This window comes from Tyto alba, unplaced genomic scaffold (assembly GCF_018691265.1).
Source record: "Tyto alba isolate M040663 unplaced genomic scaffold, T.alba_DEE_v4.0 Super-Scaffold_44, whole genome shotgun sequence".
NCBI lineage: Eukaryota > Metazoa > Chordata > Aves > Strigiformes > Tytonidae > Tyto > Tyto alba.
The window spans coordinates 6,752,342-6,775,132 of NW_024881320.1; the positions used below are offsets into that span (position 1 = coordinate 6,752,342).

General features: G+C 38.6%; 1 protein-coding gene across 3 annotated transcripts in view; it reads left to right on the plus strand.

Annotated features, from left to right (window-relative positions):
- The window catches only part of ADGRD1 (adhesion G protein-coupled receptor D1), a 159,908-nt gene that overhangs the window by 85,485 nt on the left and 51,632 nt on the right, over window positions 1-22,791 (plus strand). For all 3 annotated transcript variants that reach the window (XR_006166755.1, XM_033008431.2, XM_033008432.2), the window contains 3 exons: window positions 1,105-1,228; window positions 17,333-17,436; window positions 20,236-20,347. Coding sequence is in view for 2 of the 3 variants with exons in the window: in XM_033008431.2 (XP_032864322.1) it covers window positions 1,105-1,228; window positions 17,333-17,436; window positions 20,236-20,347 (340 nt within the window). In the remaining variant the exon portion in view is untranslated. The remainder of the gene's footprint in view (window positions 1-1,104; window positions 1,229-17,332; window positions 17,437-20,235; window positions 20,348-22,791) is intronic.

The following is a 22,791-nucleotide window of genomic DNA, read 5'->3' on the forward strand; positions in this document are numbered from 1 at the left end:
AATAAATTAGAAACAGATTTTACTGAAGTGAATTAATATGGCTGGGACATTGTTCCTGTACTGTTTTCCACTGGGGCTTGGGCCCTTGAAGCTTTGCCTCAGGATAGAATCTGAAATATAAAATCTGTCCTTCCAGATGAGTTTTATTTGTGTCAAGATGGTCTTATTACCTAGTGCATGTAGTTAAAGAGTAAGCAATTGGTTTCTGACCTGTGACAGACTCTCTCTGAGACCTTAAGGAGATCCCAAAAGATGGAGAAAAGGTGATGTAATACCTATCTTTAAAATAAGAACCAAGAAAAGTACGGATCAATCAGTCTAGCTTCAGGACCCAGAATAATATCAAAAGTAATAAATGGTTAAGAAGCAGGCAGTTGGAGTGTGTGGCTTATGGTGCCTGAGCCCATGAAGTCCCCCCAGATGTGTGGCTGTGGCTTCTGTGTCCCCACTGCTGTGCAAGACTGAGATAGCACAAGGGTTCCTGGGTCTCCCTGGCTCCAGGAATAAGGAAACTCATGAGGGTCACTGTCCTGTGCAGTCCTGTGACCAGGCCACACAGCCACGTCCTCAGTGGAACAGGAGCTGCTCTTGCTACCTCTGATCATGAAGTGACAAAACCCAGTTGATAGGGATGGGTCACTAGAGCTCGTGCTCAGTCAGTCTGAATTGCTTTGACAGGATGAGTAAGATAGTGGGTAAGGGAGGGGCAGCAGATATGATACGCTGACTTTTTAGATTGTTGCATGATTATTGACTTGTCTGATACTATAGTTCTCAGAATATAGAAATTTGGGTCTATGTGAAATGTTATAAATGGGTTGCACAATGTAAAGGAAAAATGTAGCTATCGTTCATTGGTTATAAAACTGGGAAGAAATTTCTAGAGACATTCATGTAGGGACCTGGTCTGGGCACTGTTCCAGTCAATATTTTCCTTAACTATTTTCATGATTGATTTGAGAAGACACTAACAGTGTTTGTGGATGTTCCAGCCTGAGGTGGCTTTCAAACCTTTTTATCTCCTGTATAGTACAATGCATGTCAAATTAACCTGATAAAATGAATTTTGATAGAGATTATGTTCCATTTTTATGTGCTTTGCAGCAATGGAACTGGTGTTTGGTCTAATGAAGGTTGTGTGCGGGAGAGCGGGGATCTCAACTACTCAGTGTGTCTTTGTAACCACCTCACTAACTTCGCCATTCTGATGCAAGTGGTGCCTCTGAAGGTGAGATTAAGCAAAGGAGTAAATCTACCTGTTAAAAATGAAGCATAAATGCATCACTTACATCTTCACACCACATCAGTGATTGGAACTGGGCTCATTTTTGCCCAACTCAGATTTATTCCACATCTTGCTTTCTGGGATGATGGTTTAATACTTCTTGACTATATTTATTTCTTAAAACTTTTGGGAACTGAAATGGAGCATGAAATGAAACACATCTGTGGTAGGTGGGAATTCTCTTTACTTTATTCTCACCCTTTTGACATGATTTCTTAAAATACTAGGCAGAAAAAGCACTAGAGGAGATTGTACAGATGACCCTGGCTTTTATGATTTGTTTTCAAGACAGAGACAGCTGAGATTTGGCTGTTTAAGGGTTTTAGTAACTAGACTTGTGGAATATGAACAGCTGAGCTTGAACTCCATGTGAAGCAAGCTCTACTGTCAGCTGGCCCCTACCATTGTCTCTGCCAGCTTTCCGAGTGCCTCCCTGTTGCTGTTTCTTCACCTTGTTGCCAGGTAGGGGCTTGTGTAGAAGAAGGATGAGAAAGAAAGTGATGCTTTAGAGTTAAGAGTGAACCCCTTGTGTACAATTTTCTCTATGCTCAGTTCCTTTGTCCAAAGAGTTACCAAGCAAGCCTCTTTTCAGCTAGTATATGACACTTTCCCTGTTTAGCCAAAACCTTAGCTTGTTATTCATATTCATCACTGGTTTCAGATAAACCTTTGATGGCAAATGCATTGTTCTCCTCACTAAACATGTTCTTTTCTTTATGATACCTTACGATGCCTTGAGGTTTCCTCAGAGATGGAGCAGAGTGTCTGTTCCTTGCAGGAGAAGTGCTGGCTTGTGCCTGCTGAAGGACTCCCTCTACAAAAATCAGCACCAGGCAAGGTCAGCCCCATCTTGGATATTAGCAGACAGACAGACAGCACTGCCATGAGCACAAGAAATGTGGTTTTGCTTTATTGGAGTGTGCTACTGTCAGGGAGGATCCAGTGGAGTTAGTGATGAAACCCTGCTCAGACAACCCTCTGTTAATAAATAATGAATGTGTAATAGAAATAATTTACAAACCACACATTTAAAGAAATGCATAATAATTGTTTGTAAAATTTATATTCTCTGGCACATTCTCAGATTTCTACAGATCCCATCTTAATAATATGAATTAACAGACTGAAGAAGAGCTTCAGTAGTACAGTAGGTGTCCTACTGTCACATTTATCACTGTGTGCTGCTAACAAGTGTGGTGTCCTCTGTGGTACAGCTAGAGGGATTTTGTCATCTCTGTTGGCGTGGATGTATTGGTTATATGGCCATGTCTCAGGCTTCTGTTAATTGGTTTGAATGATGGGTTTGCTCTTCCTTCAGAGAGTAGTTTTGCCGAGACAGCTACTGCTGCAGGATGGGCTGCATGTGCTCGTGAGGGCAGCACAGAGGTTCCTGCAGATGGTTACAACAATGAGTTTGCAGCATAAGGGAACTCTTTCGAAGTCTTTTCAAAGAATAAATCATGCCAGACTCCTATTAGGAATTACTGATTCAGTAACACTCTTAGCACAACTACTCACACAGTAATCCTAGTTAGACAGTGTAATGCCATCAAGATCAGAGTCACAGTTTAGAACAAGACGGTCTGTTATCCAAAGAGTTTAATTAATATCCACAGCCCTTTGTATTAGTCTAACCATTTGAAGATGGGGATGTCTCATTCAGGTCACCCAGATTTTATCTAACCATTATTATCTTTATTACTTGTAAAGCACCTAACGACCCCAGCTGATTTTCAAGTATTATTTTTCTAGGAACCCTTCTTACTCACAATAAAATACAGTTTTGCCTGAAAAGTTCCCATCTTGTGAGACAAAAGTAGAATGGAAGAAATGCATTTTTATTAACAACTCAGTTTTAAAGAGCAGTATACAGGGATTTAGCTAGGATTAGACAGATTGTCCACCAATTCAATGCCAATGAAAGATTAGTCAGTTTTACACTGGGGAATAGTTCTGGAAGGACCAACTCTCAGATAAACAGATCTGAGATTGTTTGATTAATGAGATGCTACAATAAATTCTAATATTCTGAAATATTAGTAATTGGAGATCAAAGATATTTTATATATAAAGTCTTTGAAATCAAGCTTTCCTAGACATCTGAAATGCATAACTAGGAAAGGCTGGATATGAATGGACTGTCCGGTTCCTCACAGTCATTTAGTGGTTCTACTTTTAGTATTTTCTCTCTTCTTAACTTTTTGATTTAATGTATTTGTAGCTGCCAAAGTTTGCATAGAACGTTTCTGCATTGCTTTTTTTTTCCTTTATGATAATTTAGAAAAGAAAATGAAAGTGCTACTGAGATGTTAGATGGATGCGAGACACACAGACCTAGTCACTCTGATGCATAAAAACATTCCCTATGTGACATAGTACTGTAAAAGCCTGTGTAAATTAGGGTGTTTGGTTTTGTTTTGTTTTTTTTTTTTTTTTTTTAATGAGACTTAATTCCTGTAATTTTCTGTCGTATTTTGACCCCTTCCACCTAAAGTCCCATTTCTGAACAGAAAAAAAGAAGAGAATTTATAAGTTTGTGGCAGGAAAAGCGAAATGCTGAGAGGTGATAGAAGTATTTGCAGTATTGAGTCCTTATGTTCCTAGTGTAAATCCATGGGAATTTGAAATGCTTTCTTCAGCTTTCAATGGAATATTGTCCAGGCTGGGTAGAAAATACGCATTAATTTCTAACTTCATAAATCTTACATGAAAAAAACTTTTACATGCACCTCAACTGGCAGCATTTATAAATACATTGTAGAATAGAAAATTTCAGCTTCCCCGGTCAGCAGAACAATGAACCTGAACTATGCCTTGACAGGGCTGCTTTGCCCTGCCCTCCCATCACCTGCACAAGCTTGATGTTACAGCGAGGTGGCAATGACAGTGGGCCCATGTGGAGTCTCAGGTAATATTGCCACTAACAAGCGAATTAAGGGTGCCATCCCTTCAGTATGCTTTAATACCAGTTCCTCTCATTTGGCTATTATGCAGTTCCCCTCTCAGAGCTCATCACAGGATCTCATTCCAAATCTTTGACCAAGATAGACCCTTTAAATTGGCTGGTTAGGATTATCTTGTGCTAGTACATTTTTTAACCATTGAAAAAAATTGGTATCTTCATTATATAATTGTCATACACTTAAGATTCGAGCAAAAAATCTGCCTGGCTTTTGAGCTATACAAGCAGACTATGCTCAGATACAAATTCCTAAAACATTTGCTAAGTATTTGCTTCGCATGTCTAAGCAATAGAGCCTACTGAATCAACTAGACAGTTGGAAACTTCTCCCAGGCGTCCTTGGAACCCTGTTAAGTAAATGTTAAAATGACGTGGATTTTAAACACATATACGTGTTTATTTACCACGTTCTGAAATTCATGAGCCAAGGTTCAAAGGGCCCATATAAATCATCTGTTGGAATACTAGATTGTCAGTGCTCTAAGAAATTGTTGCAATGATAGTATATTCAATCTTGAGCTTTTGTATTTTTCTTTTCATAAATGGAGTTAACGGATAATATGAGACAAGGAAAAGAGAAGGTAGGAGTATGCAATTGCCCACATTTGAACAGTTCTACTTATATAGCTATTATATATCTGTAGCTGTATAAATAGAACTGGATGAAATTTTTCCACGTGAACACTATTTTTGCCAGAATGTTTATTTTTTGTCTAGATTCTGCTTCTTATAAAAAGGGGTCTGCTTTTAATGAAAAATGTAAACAAATTGGAACAGGATTGCCTGAAAATCAGAGAGATTTTCATGAAAAGCTGTATTTTAGTACAAAAAATTTACTTTATTCTTCATGGAAATCCTACATTGGGTGCTTTATACTTTCCTTCTCCTATGGAAAGTATTTCTCTCCATTGTATAGATAAATGCAGCTCTCAGGGTAAGCACAAACAGGCAGACATCATCTCCAAGGGCAGCATAACAGCCTTTAACCTAATGCACCAGTTAGCAGAACAGTAAAACAGAGTATGAATGGTTCTACCACCTCTTGTCAAAAGGCAGGCAGATGCACAGAAAGCATTTCTTTTTTTTTTTTAAAAAAAGAGGGGGATACTGACAATTCTAAAGAGTTATAATACAGACCAGTATGTGTGCAGCAGTTGGGTGAACGTGCCCAGGGAGAGCACTGTTGATGTGGAAATCCATGAACTTTTGAGTCCAGTTCAGTGTAATAAGGTGTCTTGGTTTGGGCTGAAAGAGAGTAAATATTCCTTTTCAGGGACTAGATGAGTGCTGTGTTTTGGATGTAGCTTTGGGTTTGGTATGAGAAGAATGCTGATAGCACACTGATGTTTTCAGCTGCTACCGAGACTTCAAGGACTCTCCAACTCCTCATGTCCTGCCCGTGCGCAAGGGCACAGGGAGCAGGGAGGGAGCACGGCCAGAGCACCTGACCCAAACTGGCCAGTGAAATATTCCATATCATGGCACGTCATGCTCACTATATAGAGGAGGGGTGGTTGGGAAGGTTCTCTCTCTCGCTTCTGGGATTGCGATTGCGGGATCTTGGTATCTCGGGGTCGCTGGCCGGGAACGGGCTGGATATTGGTTAGCAGGTGGTGAGCAATTACACTGTACATTGCCTGTTTATATATTTCTTTTTTTTTTTTTTTTTTTTTTCCCCCTATCATCATCACTGTTCTCGTTTTATTGCCATTCCCAGGTGGGGAGGGGGAAGGGAGGGTGACCAGCTGCATTGTGGTTGGCTGCCAACCAGGCCCAAACCACGACATAATGGTTCTGACTTCCTCAGCTCCTCTTCATGAGATTGACTTTCTTTTTGCTTAAAAAACAAAAACAAAACATAAGTTTTCCATTAATGAGACATTGCAGATTTTTAAAGAGTTTGCTGTTCACAACCGGAGAGTATGGTATACTCTCTGGGTTCAGAAAAAGTCAAAGTGTCTCTAAGCAACAAGTATTGAAAATAAGTGACCTTCCTCAGAAGTAACTTGCCACATAAATACTTGTGGTGAGCATTTTTAATGACCAGAGAGCTGACCTCGTATGATAACTACTTGTCAAGGATGGTGACTTCTGAGTTATGTTAAATTCGAGCAAGAATCTCCTCGCTTAACTCCCTTTCTTTGTTTCTTCACACAGTTAAGTCTAGCTTTTTCCATTTATAGGGCAATAGCACGATCCAGACCTTGTCAGCTCTGACACACTGTGAACCTGCCCCAGTGCTTTCTTTCCTGCTAGTACTGGTCCAGCTTATTTTCGCACCTTCACCAATATCCAGCAGATCTCTCTATCTATTTGCACAGTTTGTGCATTTCTTGTGGGCATAAATGCTGTAATGTATTCTCAGGATTTTTATCATTGCAATTTTATTATAAGGTACAGAACTATGTTAATAATTTGTGCACCTGGCTTGGAGAGGAGTTACAGAGTCTCACATGGATTTCATTTTGTTTCAGTAAGACATTCATAAGAACAAAATTGTAGGATATCTTATATCTGATGGTATTTTCTCTTGAATACTTGAAGAATTGTGAGATGAGGAATGCTGGCAAATTGTTAGACATTTATGGAGCAGATTGTCAGGTGGGTTTAATTTCCAGGGTGCATAGAAATGCAAGAAAGTTCTTAGGAACAAACTGTGAGTTCTTGATTTTTCTTGATCTTTACTCAAAACAGGTTAGACTAATTCAGTCACTGTTCTACTGTATGCCAGCTGGAAGTAATCTCCAGAGACTGGAATCTGCTAAGATGAAAAAGTGTTTTTATTCCAATATTTCAGACAGACAAATTGAAGACAAGATCACAAATAAAAATTTTAAAATCTGGAATTTTAACTTAAATGTGACAAAACGAACCTCCAATCTGATATCTGTGTGCTATACAGCAGTGTATGAAAAAAAAAAGAACTTTAAATGCTGTAAAATAGCTAAAACCGAGCTCGGATTACAGGTGTAGTTGAACACTAGACCATATTTTATATTAGTTTCAGCAAGAGCTTGAATGCACTAAGGTCACAGTGATTGTGAAAGAACGGTAAGAAAAACTGCTGATTAGCTTGAGATCTATGTATGCAGTTTAGCTGCTTTTAGTGATGCAGGGCATTAACAGTTGTAACAAGTTTATTTCAGGAACGGAATAACCATCTTGGAAAAACTTACAACCATGTGGTGGTCAGATGTCAGGCTGGCACTGACCTGTTAGCTTGCTGATGAATTGGCCCACCTGGAATGCTGAAATTATTTGTGTCTTTATCACTCAGTTGTTATGTCTGTATCATTGCTGGCCCAAATTCATGCTTGGTTGCTGAGATTCATTATCATTTATTTGGAGTTTTGGAGATTAGTGATCATCAACTGGTTTAAATGAATAAATAATTAATTGAAAGTAAAATACGACCAAGGATGAGAAGAATGTTTCTGAAGGGACATGTTCAGCCCTTGATTGTCTTTATGAAGTTTCATGGGTGTTATTAAGGTCAGCACATGATCAGAATTTGGAAACTCAGTTGAGAAGTCTTTTCACAATTCTGATCAAGTTAGTAAGATTGGGAATTTTACAGTTGTATCTCCCCAACAAAACGTGTCAGTGAGACGTTCAGAGTAGTTGTGCACATATTAACTAATTCATGTACGCCTCCCCTGGGAAACTTATTGGTCTGATCAAGCTCCTCTTTCTGATGGGGAAAACTGAGGTGGAGTAAAATAGTCCATCATAGGAAATCATTGCTAAAGCTGCAGTCTTGGGGGTTCGTGTCTGTCCTTCTCCTTCCTTGATCCACAGAACAGTGTCCCAGCTTTTGCTTCGTCTGGTGCAGTCAGGACAAACCCATTCTGCCAGCTGCCCTGCAATGTTATAGTTAGGGAGACAATAGTGCATTAATAGAGCTGCAGTAGGAAAAATAAATAATCCATTTAGTTTGACATGTTTACACTGGTTTATGTTTGCTTCTTCTGGAGAAAGTCCAAGTGGAGGACACCCAGGGTGATATAGTCCCTGTGGTGGTGTTCTTGTAGTACTATAGTATGACAGTGCTCTGCTGTGCTGCAGGCGTGAACCTGGATAGGAACAGCAGAGGATGGGAGATGAGATGTTCCCTCAAGTAGGCACCTGCTGGCACAGAGCCTGGGGAGATCTCAGCTTGCAACGCCACCTCCTGCACCCAGCACCCAGCGGCACCTCCCGCCAGAGGAGAGGTGGCTGGTGGAGAGGGCCCCTGCCTGGGGCGGGAGGGACAGATGAAATCGGAAGGAGGGACGTGAGCGCAGTCAGATGGAGGAACGTCACAAGGTGCTTCCTAGACAGCAGGAATCAAACCCAACATGGAGTAAGCTGCATTTCAAAAGCACTCCAAAGAAAATTCAGACGCTATTATTTTATTTTGGGCAGCTTTACTTCCTCTCATCAGTCAGTGGGGCCCTATGCTCCTGCCAGGAAATATGCCAGCCATCTGGCAGTTTTTATTTTTATAGTGATCCAACAACTACAAAGCATGCCAGGCTATTTGTACCATCTGCCACATAAATGTCATTTCAGCAAAAGGATGGTGGACACCTGGGGACCCAGAGTTCAAAAATCCTTTTAAAGGGGAAATCATTGTCTCCCACAGCAAAATAAGAGTTTGAGGTTTGGGTCCCTGTCTCACAAGTGGCCAATGCAGGACACAACTCTAATATTAATTTATGGCTCCTAGACCATTGTCTTAAATTGTTGTGTTTATTTGGGGTTTTTTTTCCCTGTTTTTTCCTCTTTCTGTCTTTTCCAACTGTGAGGGTATAAAGATGACTACTATAAAGTTCACATGTGGATGGACATTTCCAGCAAAGTAGTAGTGTCGTACAATCTGTGGTAGAAATTATTCAGGATTTAAACACATTTTCTGCATTTCTAAAGCAAGAAATTACTTCGTTTTTCAACCCATTTGTAGCTCTTGTTCCATAATTCAGAAGGGAGGATCAATCAATTGTTCAAGCTGCCCACCAATGCGCTTGAAAGCAAAGAAGCATTTATGAAGAGGAAAATATTTAAAAACATCTGTGTTTGCAGCTGGAGCTATAGAGAGAACCCATAGCATCTTTAGGGAGCCCAGGATTTTGAAAAATCTTGGGGATTTGGCTGTGAGGTTATATTTGCTAAAGGAAAGACATCCCAAATTTCTTCTTTGGGGCAATACGTGTTTTCATTTTTTCAAGGTTACAGCTGAGTTTGAAAGTAAGTTATGACAATCTATGGCTGACTGAGAATGAAGTGCATCTATCCACGTTTATAAAGGCTGTTTTGAAAATGTCCTAATATTGTGAAATACTTTAAAATATGTGGGATAGGTGTGTAACTTATAAGTTTGGAGCATTGTTTTCCTAAATCTAATATTGATATTATTAATCAAACATTGCACTTGGGGGCATTAAAACAACAGTTTGAAATGATAACCTTTTTTCTTAAATTTTTCAGCCACCTGAGGTTCAGATTATATACTGTAATAGGACAAAGAAATTGAAATAATGTGGCATTCTCAGATTTCTACTGTTTTGTAATTTTAATATAATTACTTTTCTCAGCATGCTTTTCATTGCTGGGAACATAAAAAGAATAATGTCTTAGTCCAGTAATTTTTCTTTTGTGTTGCATATTTAAAAATTGGATAGGCATTGCAATTTTTTTGATCCTTGTTTATTACCATTGACAGTTTGTTTAACTGAAGAGATCTCTACAGGCAGTTTAGACAGCCCTTACCCATCAGATGAACAAAGACAAATCAGCCTAGATTCTTATTCTAGCATTGCTTTGTAAACTCTCTTTGCTCTTTCTCACTCTCTCCACTTCCCCCTTCATTTTATTGCAGTGAATGTTGTCGCCATGGAGGAACACATTTCACTGATGTGTTCACAGTATGATTGTGCATCATATTTCTTTTGTCCTTACTATGCTCATGCTCATTTTTCCTGAAAATTGAGCACTAATCTTGATTTTTAACTCAGAGCCATTGTTCATTCTTTTGCTATTCCACCCCTGTGCCAGTACAGCTCTGTTGATTTTGATGGGAGGAAATAGAAGACTTTCTGGTTCTATCCTTAATCCCATAGAATTACATGGAAAAAGTTGGACTAATGCTGCAGGATACTAAACCCTTCAAATTCCTCAGAGAATTGTTTGGCAGTTGCTGAATTTCACTCAGCAGAGAACAAAAAATGACTTTTTATTTTGGGAAAGCACAAATATTTAAGAGTGCTATAATGGTCAAAAGAAACCTTTTGTTTGAGAAGCATGAAACAGGACTCTATTTTAATCAGAATACTTAACAAAATAACATAGACTTCTTTCCCATGGTGAAAATGAAAGCACTGAGCCATTTGGCAGCTATGTCTTGCTGACTAAAGGATTTCCCCATGCAGTTTAAAAATGTTATGATACTGCACCTTTATCCATCACTGTTCTCTGTTGAATATCTTTAAATCTAGTCATTTTGTACTCTCAAGTTCAGTCTGTCTCCTGTATTGGCCTTTTTATGCCCTTTCTCCCCAGAATGTGATGTAGGGGAAATTCAGGGCTGGGTACCTGGGGACTCCTGGCTGCAATGCAAGACGCAGCTGGCCACAGTCCTGAATCCAAATGGACATTTCTGAATCAAAGCCCAAGCCTGGGATAAGGGAGGTTGACATACTAATTTCCATTGAATTTTACTGGGACCTGGGTGTTTAATTATCCTCAACTGCTCTAAAAAGTCTCAGACTCAGAGTCTGTCAAGATACCATAATTTCTCTGACTGCAAGAGCCTGCTGGATCCATGCTGGGTTTTATTCTTCTCGTATCCCTCTCTGATGGACTGCAGTTTGGCTGTTAATTGGAGAACAGGATGAGTTTGGAATGGAAAGTAGAGAACAGATGTACAAGTCTTAGGTGTATGGGCAAAAGTAGCTCCTTCAGTTTCACAGAGGATAATCTGCTGTAAATATAGTATTTAGCATTTATTGAGAAACACTGAAAGTCTTAGGCCTGAAATGAAGGCAGAAAAAGCACACTGCTTTGTGCTACACAGAGATATGAGGAAGAACTTGCAAATATCTCTTTTTCTGATCCCCAAACTTTATTATAATTTGGTACCACTTCACAACTTGAGTCCTTCCTCCCTGCCATGCTTCCTTCAGGCTTCATTTGAACTAAAAACTTGCTGTGTGTGATTTGTAATGAGCAGATTACCTACTGTTTGATGACATCTCGCCCAGAACTACTTTAAAAGACGACGTGGGCTTTTAAAAATACTAATTAATAACTTGGCAAAGGTATTTGGAAAATTCTAAATTTTTTATGTCACAGTGAAAAGTTTTAAATAAGCAGCAACCAGACTGGACTGGCTGTAGGAAAACGTGCCTTTAATCCTGAAAAGCCCCCTTCGTAGCACTTTATTGCTGATCACTAGGAGTTGTGGAGTTAATAGCGAATGGGAATTCAAAAGCGGTTCTGCTGGAAATGGCTGATAAAGATGATTGTGCTGCAAAGCATGACTCTCAGAGGCCTTTTTTCTCTTGACTCATGGTATCTGATACATTGTGGCTTGAGAAAAGAAGTCTCTGAATCAAGTTTGACTGTTTTTTTTCTGTGAGTAGTGTTTGTGCAGTGCCATTAGGTATGGTCCCACCAAAATCGTTCTTGTGGTCTCAGTGAGTAGACTGAGCCTCCTGAACTAAACACAGATGTTAATTTATAAAACCATAATGTTATGTACATAACAAAGTGCTTGGCAAGCTGAAGGAAAACAGAGATTTGTATTGTTATTATTATTTAATATATAAATAAAGGCCTCACTGGACTGAAATTGAATTTCAGCAGCCTTTCTGGAGGCAATTAAAACCATTAGCTTCCTCAGCCAAGGCCAGCGTTTTAATGTCTCTGAAACACTCAGGCTGCCAAAGTTAATTATTCATCCTTTTCTTAATTGGATTCAGATTGCATTTTAAAGGTGCGGCTTCAATAGAGTTGGCTGAGCCTTAATTTTTCACCCCTAACTCTCCTCCCTTCCCTCCCCCCAAGAAATATCTCATAGGATATTGTTTCAAGCCTTTGAAAAAGGGCTTGAGAGTGGATTTCAGCCCAGGCTAGTGGTTGATCATCTCGTGGCAGATCTGTTGGTTCTATAAATAGGGTAAAACACATATGTCATTTTAAGTAACTTTATGGTAGGAATGCTTCTTTGAGATAGAAAGCTGACCAAAAGAGACATTAAAATATAACTTGCTCTTATGTTTGGACTTAGGGCAAAATACAATTGTCATGTCTTACATTTCCACCAGTAAACAAACAGCTTTGTTTTCATAAAATATATACACTTTATAAGCACATGTAGAAATATTATATTCTGTGTTCTACTAGCAAGTAACACTAAAATACAAATTATAGGTATGATATAGTCCTTAGACTTCGGGGCTCATTTTTCAAGGCAGTAAAACATTTTTTGGTTCAAGAACTTGCATTTTTTTAGAAGATTAATTGCTTTTCAGAAAGGAGATTTCAAAGGTAGTATAGACAATGATATTACTGCTTTTGGTGGCTAAATTGTGAAGTTGTAATGTGGTATACAGACAAACCCTTTCAGGATCAGCTATGAGAAACCTTGTTTTAAGTATCTGCAATCAGCCCTCTGTCTGACATATTGCCTCTAAATGCAGACATAGGATACTTGGCAGTATGTAAAGAAGAAAATTTTAGATTAGTATTTCCCTAAAATGTTCCTTCTTCTGGTGAAAGCTGAAAGTACTCCATTTGCAAAGCAGAAAATATGCAGTCAGCTGCCTGCAAGATGAATAATGAGAAAAAGGGACAGGAGTGCAGACTTCACACAAAAGAAGGGGACAGCCGGAAGGGGACACTGAGCAGAGAGAGCCCTGTGTTGCCCAGACAGATGCTCTGATCTGACCAGTTGCTATTTTGTGTTCCTGGAGCCCATCTAGTTTTCTGATGGGTTGTTGTGCTGTATTGTATATACAGTTGCTCATGAATGTTACAGAAATAAGTAGGTTTTCTGTTTTAGATACTGATCAAACAATTTTTCATGTATAGCCTACTGAACAAGTCTTTCAGCCTCAACTGACCTTTTCCAGAGATGAAAAGTACAATCACATTACAATAATATATTTTCATCTTCCTGTGCAGTTAAACAGAGGAGTTAGATGTCACTCATTTTCTTGTTATTAACAACACCATAAAGGAAAAATATGTATTTGGAATCTCAACTGGTATCTTTCCAGGATCGTTTCTCAGGCCATCCGGTTGCCTGTGAGTTTCCAAAATAAAATGTTGAGCAATGTGCTAACTTCTTTAATGAGGGAGAAAAAGGGTAAGACAATAGACTATAATATTGCAGATGGGTGCAACTACTGAAACCACCAGATGTTTGTCCATGCTATTAGCAACACTTGCAAGGTAAAGGGTGTTCCAGCCTAGACTAAAAGGGTAGGGGTTTTATATGCAGTATGAATTTTTGATTTTACTGCTTGTCAAAGCTGAAACTAAGAAACATCTGTCTTTTAGTGTTCATGATTACTAACACTCGTGACTGCATGAGCTTGTTTCCTAGCTTTTCAGCTTGCTGCAGAGTAAGAGAATAACTGTATAAACTCAAATAACCACGACCTTTTAGAAGAAAAGAATAATCTAATGTAGATTGGGACAAGTGTAAGAATCAGGCTCATGGGACTACTTCACAGATTCCTCAATATTTTATTTAGTAATTTTTAACACTATTTTCATTAGTAATAGCATTACATCTTGATTAGCATTTTTGTGTGGGCTACAAGATCATCCCAATTTACTGCTTTATATTCCACATCATGCACAAAGTCAGAAAATTTTCAAAAAGACAAGCTGAGGTAAGATGAAATCAGCTCATATCAGAGCATTGAAATTTAGAGAAAATTGCTTCTTAATTGATGATGCACAGCGCTTTGACAATCCAGGTATTTTTAAAAAACTGCATGCTTGTTATCCCTTACAATGTGAACATAGATACATAGCTAGTATAACAGCTGGGTTGTGAGAAGTTAGTAGAGACCTGATATTTTAAATACAGGTTCTATTCTTTCCTGCACCATATATCTGTATTTAAAAATGAGGATCCACAGCCTGGAAATCATTCCAGCCCTTCTTTTCATGCTGTATCCTTCCCTTGCAATTCACATCACCCACAAAAAGGAGCTTGTTTCACTGTCTGGAGCCGCTGTGGACAGGGACCACTCTCTTGCACCTCTCCAACCCAACAGTTCAGTTTGAGAGGAGGTATCGCAGGCTCTGCCTTTTCCTTAATAAATAAAAAATGGTTCAAACTACCTACAGGCTTTCTTTCCTTCACACTAGGCAAGATAATAATGTAAACTACAGCAGTGTTGCTTTTGAAATATTTGTTACCAGACTGATGTGGGTATTGATTGAAGAGTGTCATTCTTAAAGCATCATCAGATTTTGGTTGTGTTTACCAGAGCAAGAGCAATTTTCAGTACATAGATGCAGGGACCTATGTAGTTTATTTTAGGATTGAGTGCATCTTCTACATTTTTGTGATGAGACTTTTTTTTTCCTTTTTTGTTTCTAAGTGACACAGGTTCCACTTGGGAGAACTTGGTGCATGTCTTGTCTTGCCCTGCTGGGGTTTCTGAGGGAACACCGAGCTAAAACCCAGAGAAAGACTTTCTTAGAGGCATGTTAGTTATGATAGAAATTAGAAAAAGATGTTTGTGTGATCATTATCTTCTCTTGGATTATTAAAGAAAAAAAAAAAAACAAAGGCTTTGATTTTTGCCCATTTCCACTAGATGGATCCCCTGTATCTCCTGTACTTGTATGTGATCGTAAAACATTACCTTTCCTTTGCAGATCTTATCTGCCTTTGCCAATGCAAACACTGTGATAGACCACTGTAAATCTAAATGAGCACTAAGCAGCTTTGACCTCTGTAGGGAACATTTTCTGGCTGCAGGTGTTGGGATTGAAAAGAGTGAAAGAAAGCCTTGAACTGCTGAGAAATACTGTTTTCAGAGTGACTTGAAGCTGGAAAAGCTTCCTCTACTCCCCTCCTCCCTCAGTAGAACCGCAAGCTACCTGTATCAAGAGAAAGGGTTGTGTATTGGAGCAATCAGGAAAGAAGGTCCATGCATTTTGGACATGAATATCCCTGATGAGGAAATCATTTCTAAACTGCCCAATTTACCACATAGGTTATTCCTATTTCAGGAATAATCTGTGAAGAATGGCTATACATGGCTTCTCTAGGGGGATGAGGGATGATAAGAGCTCTTTTGTAGAAATTATATGGACCTTTTAAGCTGGTTCAGCACACAGAACCCTTTTGTTTCTGTAATTGATGCTATCCAAGTCAGGGAAAAGAAATGTGTCTTTGGCTGAAAGAGAAAAAATACTAAAGAGCTGCATCATATTTCCTAGGAACTGTAACACCATAGCAACAGTTGTCTTTAATGCTGCTGCTGCATCACTTAGTAGTTCTCAGATTGCTAAGCAGCCCACAGTCTATCCTGCTGTAAAATTTACTGCACATGAGCTGATACTGGTGGCAGATAATTACAAGAAAAATATATATACTAAACACACTGGTTTTATCTGTATTTAAAATTATTTTTTTTTTTGTTTTCTCATAACCACGTGGCAGGTTATTTCTCTCCTTTAAAAGGAATTTTAATGGGAAGTTTAATGGTAGAACTGGTTGAGTTTGATAATCTCTGGAAATATGTTGTTTGGGGGGAATTCTTATCGTGTGTAGCGAAAATAATAGAAAGTTCCAAAACATGAGAAAGGATTATTTTTTATTAGATAAAGTTACTGCAAAGAAATTACATAATATATTGTTCCTTTCAGTATTTGTCAGAACAAATAAATATTTTCAATGAGTTTTTATATAGGAATTTAATTTATAGTGAATAGAAGTTGAAAGAAAAACATAGTATTCCAAGAACCAAAATTAAAAGTTTTTGATTGACCACTTTTTTTTTTTTTTTTTTTTCTTTCCAAATGTTCAGTTTATGAAAATGTCAACTCAATCCAAATTCAAGTCAGGAAAAATGTTTGAAAATTCTTCTGAGATGAGAAAACATTTTCCTGCCTAGCTGTGTTCTACTTATATATTAATACTGCCTGGCTCCCTTTGTTGGGTGTGGCTTTTTTGTCATTCTGTTATGAGAACTTGTATGGAAAATTAAAGCATGTTTCTGATTAATTTAGAAAGTTTCTGATTAATTTAGGATGAATGGTCAAAACACACTGTCCTTCCCCCACTGAATTTATCCTTCCCCCACTGAATTTAACATAGGCCCTGGTAGTGGGCACTACAGAGGTACAGATTAAATGCTCATGAAAATTGAATTACTTCTATGAAAAGTGCCTGTAGATAGAAGCAGAGGCTGAGACAAGAGGCTTATGCTGACTGCTTATGCTGGGTCTTTTCTGTGGTTTTCCATTCTGTAGATGTCAGTCCAGCTCCTTCAACAGGCACTGAAAACATGATACACTAAACAAAACAAGTGGGCTATAAATGGCCCATGATTTATGGGTTATCTTGGTTTGTCAGCTCTCACTGCTGTGAAGCACTTTTGGTATTTGCACAATGATGTAAATAATTGCAGCGTGAGAGCATTAGCAAAGTGCCCTGTGAGCTGTGGAGGATCCCATTGCTGATATTGTTTGGGCAGCCCAATAAACTGCTCTAATCTGAGGCTTGGTGATATCACAGCAGCAGAGAAACTAACTTATTCTGAGGAAATACTGATTTATGAAATAAAAGAGGGAACGAAAATGCCTTGGATGTGTGGATGATCTGGCCGTGGACTGAGTTTGGAGCCAGATCTTCATTTCCCGTGTTAGGAACATCAGTGAAGGATTGTGAACATCAGCTTATATATGGGCAGGTGGAGGAGGAAACACTTTGTGCAGGGGGGCTGACCTGTAGTTCTGTAATGTAATAAATCAATTAATCAATTAATAGTTTTTATTTCAGTTTGTTTGTTTTTTGTCTGTTTTTTTTTTTTTTTTTTTTTTTTTTTTTTTTTTTTTTTTTTTTTTTTTGTGTACAGCTGACAAAAGAACACCAGGTGGCCCTCTCCTCCATCACTTACATTGGCTGTGCTCTGTCCATCTTCTGCTTGACGATCACACTGATCACATTTGCCATATTGTCGTGAGTAGTTTTAACTTAATACCTGCTGAACAACTATCCTTCAGAAAGCCAAGCAGTGAATTTGGGGCCTCTGGTTAGGATCCCTTCAGGTGTTCAGGATAAAACAAAGGCTATTAATTCTACAACCTTCCTTAATTAGATTCTGCACATGTATTTGTAACAGTTGGTTGGTTATTTCTAAATTACCTTAATTTCCTGAAATTAGGTGGTCTTTATATAGCAATCTATTTCCATCCCATGAGGGATTTTTGGATTGTTTTTAAACTCTTCATGTTTTGCTGTAGTTCAGGAATCTTGCAAGGAGACTGTAGGAGGGCTTGGTCTGGAGCCCAAAGCAAGTACAATACGAACAAGGACCGCAGGACCACCCCCTCCCCCTCCACTACACACAGCTTGGGGTTGCTTGCAGTGTACAATCAGTACTTCTGCTTTTCAACTGTCTTGTCTGTAAGGCACTGTGTTTATAAAGGTATGCCCGGAAAGGAAGACTCAGTCAACAGTAGCTGCCTCACTTTTGTTTCATACAGCTTGTACACAATTACATCATATAACCCACATTTATTTTCAAATATCTTGCTCTTCTCTGTTAAGATAGTTTTCTAATGTGTTGCTTTAGTAGGATGAAGGACACTATGGATAGTGTGCAATTCACTCCATGGCTTATGTTTAAATTCCCTGGATCTCTGCAGCCTCCTGCCTGTAACAGGGCAGTCCCTTCAAGGGCTTTCTGCACTGAGAAGGTTTTTGACACAGGGCACTTAGGGTCTTTATGCCCATTTATATTCCAGTATTGACAACTGAGTTTGAGGCCCAGCTAGGCTTGATACAAGCATTTCTGAAAAGGCTTTCATAGAGGTTTCTGTCTAAATAAAAAATAGAAAACCTGACAAAGGGTGAAGTAACTTGCCTTGGGTTGCACAGCAGATCAGGACCACAGGGAGGAATGTGATTCTTGTCTCCTTTCACACACTGAACTGTATTCTTTCTACTCAGGACTTCAATTTTTGACTTCTGTGCCTAAGCATGTCTTTTGGACATCCTGTTAAGAGGCCAGTTTCTAGGAAAAAGGACTTGCTGAAACCCAGTAAACTGTTTGCAATGTTTGTTTGTTCCAAACCCTGTATTATTTCCAAGTTTCAAGATCTGTGTTGGTCATACTTGGATTAATGTGTAACGCGTGGCAAAATCCACTCTAAATAAGTCCAACGTCTGCCTATCTGGCGTTGAGCTGTTGGCATCTTTAAGCTAAGGGGAATGATCTGATCCATTTTTGTCTAAGTGCAAAACTGGTTGTTACAGTGTTTAGAAAGTAAAAAGGAGCAAAAAGAGATGGTATTGCTGCAGCGGGGCTGAAAACTCCTGAGGAAACTGGAATCAAACAGAAGACTTGGAAAGAGGGCTTGGACCCAGCTGACTGTCACAGGGTTAAGCACCCCACCTACATACAGGATCATTCAAACTGCCAATTAAAAATAATTTGATTAGGTTTTCACTGGAGAGCAGAGCCTCATTAAACAGCTGAAGTGAAATTTTGCAATGTAGTGTTAGATGACCATGAGGTAAGTGGAGAGGAATCTGGCAAGTTCTTTGCTACTCTGCGTACTGGCAATGACAGCCGTTTCCCAGGAGGGCAGTCCTGATTGCCTTCTGGGTAACGATGTTTCAGTTTGAGACTACATGAATTTCCTTATTAGAAAGCCATTGGTGCCAGGCAGCACAACCTGCCTCTTTGAATTACTTTTAGGGCATTGATAGTTGTTGTCTCCTTCTTCACTCCCTTCTAATGGAGCACTGGCTACAACAGTGTGGGAAGAGCAGGGATGACAGCAAGGCATCATTGGTATTGTCGTCTGTGTCACCCTGCTGCAGGGGGCATGCATGGTGTGTCACCAGCAGTTGCAAAAGTCATCACCATCCAGCATGAGACAACAAAAAGATGGGAGAGTGTACTGTTGTGTGAAGGAAGCACTGCCGTTCCCATAGCCAAATAGTCCAGGTCTCGTGAAATGATTAAAACTGATGGCAGGCAGGATGGATTGAAATAGAAAACCTGTTACCAGTAATATTGTTCTTTTTTTTTTGCAAGAGAAGAATAAAATTATGTGAAAGGCCTGAAATGTTCAGATAAATGCTTTTGTTTGTTTTCTGCTTCCTATTTCTGGATGAGAACAGAAACACGAGGTCAGAAGACTCCCAGGAAAGCATGTTCTTTTCAGATTTCCAGCTGTTTTTTGCAAAGCCAAGAGAGATATGTTCAGATGATGTTGTAATCAAGGTCAGGTCTCTGTCAAGATAGGCACTGCTCATCCGTATAAGTAGCTATAGTTCCTGTGCTCAAAAGCTGATAATAGTAAAGTCAAAATTGTAACCAATGTCTTTTCACATTCCCTTATTATACTAAAGGCAAATACAAACAAAATAAAACCAGAAACCCTGTGGCACAGGGTGGGCTAGGTGGTACACAGTTGCAGTATGCTTTCTGTGAGGTGCACGTCTGACTTCCTTGACAGTGCAGCACCATTCAGGATCAAGACTTTGTTAATATTCTATCACAAGTCATCAGTAGAGCTGGTTAATATGCAAATCAGCCTTTCTGTTGCCTTCAGGACAGCAGCAGAATATCAAAGAAACCAGTTAGGCACCATTCTATCCTGGTGAAAGGAGTGCTCAAAAGGCATCATGATAATCCCACCAAAATGAATGACCAAAAGCCAATCAAAATGCTTGCTGTTTAATCATAAATACTTTTGTGCTTCTTAGAATATTGTTTTATTCATGTGTCCTTCTGTCTTCTGCCAGGTCAGTCAGCACCATCCGCAACCAACGTTATCATATCCATGCCAATTTGTCCTTTGCTGTCTTGGTGGCTCAGATCCTGCTTCTCACCAGCTTTCAGTTCAGCCCTGGAACGGTAAGTGCTAAAAAGAGTGATTGTGTCTTTTGTGAAGGACCTCCATGGAATGAATGCCACATAGCACATGCAAGGAAGTGTCTCCTGTGAGATCTCTTATTTTGAACATACCTTAGCTAAATATGACATCTTACAACACTGGATAAAGCCTTCTGTGCATCCAAGTATTGTTATAGTATCCATCCTGGGTGCTATAATATACTATATACATACTATAACTAGTATATACACACTATAACATACTGTAACTAGTACCCAGTTTGAATCTTTGCAAAACTGAAAGAGATATGCACCCATCAAATGGAAAAATCACCATAGTAACGCAGAATATTTCAGTTGTGTGTTCAAATGGCATGTCTGACTTCTGCCTGGTATGGCTCATGCTTTCACTTACCGATTCTCTGTATTGAAAACTGTAGGAATTCTGTATTGGAGAAAATTGTATGAATTTTGATTTTAAGTAAAGTATTTTTATTTCTGTTTAGGTTTTGGGTTGTTTATTTGCAAGGTGTATGTGGGGGTTTCTTTAATCATCTATTCTCTGCTTTACCTTTCTTTTTCCATGTTAAAAAGTCATCTTGTTGGAAGGTAATGAACTTCCTGATGGAACTGTGGCAATTTCTTCTACATTCTTGGAGAGCAAAACAGAAGGTCTTTGGTTTTTGTTCATAAAGTTTTATTTTTGTGGTAGAATATGCTGTTTTTCTCAGCAGCAGATTTATTAATACTGATCTCTACTCTGGAAATGTAGGCTATTTTTAAGTAGCACTCATGTTTATTAGATCTGGTAATAAACACTGAGAAAGGTATAGCAAATATTGCTTAATTAGCCAGAGGTGGCAGAAAGCATTACCTCTAAGTATCACTGTCTAAGAGTTTAATCTGAGATCCCCAGTATCATAAAACATGTGTATAATCTAAGGCAACCACTTAAGCAAATGACAAACACCTTCATATTGCATATGTGGTAGTTAAGCTCTATTCATGTAAAGGCTTTTTCTGCCTGATCACATAGACTGGAACTTGAAATTACAGGTAGGAATTCCTTATTCAGAGAAACAGGAACTAAACCATTAAAACTAGCATCTAAAACAGCTGGTTTATATTAAGACAAATATGCCAAGTTAACAGTATTACATACCAGTTAAATCCAATTTGTTTCCACTGTTGTGTTTAAAAAATGTTCTTTAAAATAACATAAGGACTGTTGATAGAAAGTCCCACCTGCAAAAAACAGAAATAAACCTTGATTTTAAAATAATCTTCCAGTGTGCTCTTTTTTTGTAATGGTCAAAACTTGGCTACTTTAGTGACCAGCTGTTCCTCCATATTACTTTTGAAAGCAGCAAGAAGTTTCTATTAATCCTTTATTCTTTATATTCTCAGTACAAGTAAATACGAAGTTTGCACACTCTTAATTTTTTCAATACAACAGCTACTTAAATTTCTATTCAGCTCAAATGGGATCCCCTGAACATCTGTTAAGTTTAAAAATAACAATAATGTCTGATTTTACATAGGCCATTATTACCTGAGGATCTAAAAGCATTTTGTAAAACTGAGTTCGTACTCTTTTGCTGTTTAACATTCAGGTAGGTCCTGAAAGAGTAAGATAATGTGCAAGGGAGAAAATGGTAGGGAATGGTTTAGAAAATAAATGAAATTGAGACAATGGAGAGCAGCAACAGTTATAACTTGAAACTGAAGGCAATGGAAACCAGGCATTAAAATAATCCTCTCTAAGTATAAAGCTAAAAGTTTTCTGGAAGGATGTAAGCTTGGGGGCAGTAAAATGTTCACTCAGCATAACAGAGTGTCTTATTCTCACAGTTTTTCCTTTTTCATCCAGATTTTCAGACAATACAACCAAGTCACTTCAGATAACATGTAAAAACATGTTTATACCTTATCAAGGCCAGCATCACCTCCAGTCTTTTAAAATACTATGAAATATTATTTGGGTTTCCTGGTTTTAATTGGGTGTAGGTAGAGCCCATGTTCTCCAGAGACCTGTCCCAGTGTCCACCTACATTTATAATGTGCCTTGTCCACACACAGACGCCTTGCTTGTTTAGTTAAGCAGAAGTAGCTAAGTTTGCGAAATGTTCACAAAGACCTAAGTTGCAGTTTAATAGGTGCATGTATTAATTTCTCTCATACCTACTCAAAACTTATTTTAGTTAAATTGAAATAGTAGTGTACAGAAAGCAAGACCTGTTTTATGCTTTCTGAAGTGAAACACTTCAGGGAATCCATGGCTATTTCAGCCCTATCTTCTCCGTAACAACAGTAATTATAGGGCACAATACTGTGAATATCTTAAAGTTGAAAAGCATGATGTACATACTATCTGCTACACTTTTATTTTTGATGTTGTAACCTCTTGGGGTCAGGGGTTGTGATTCATCCTTTTATTAGTCTTGTGTTCTTACCTTCTGCATGCT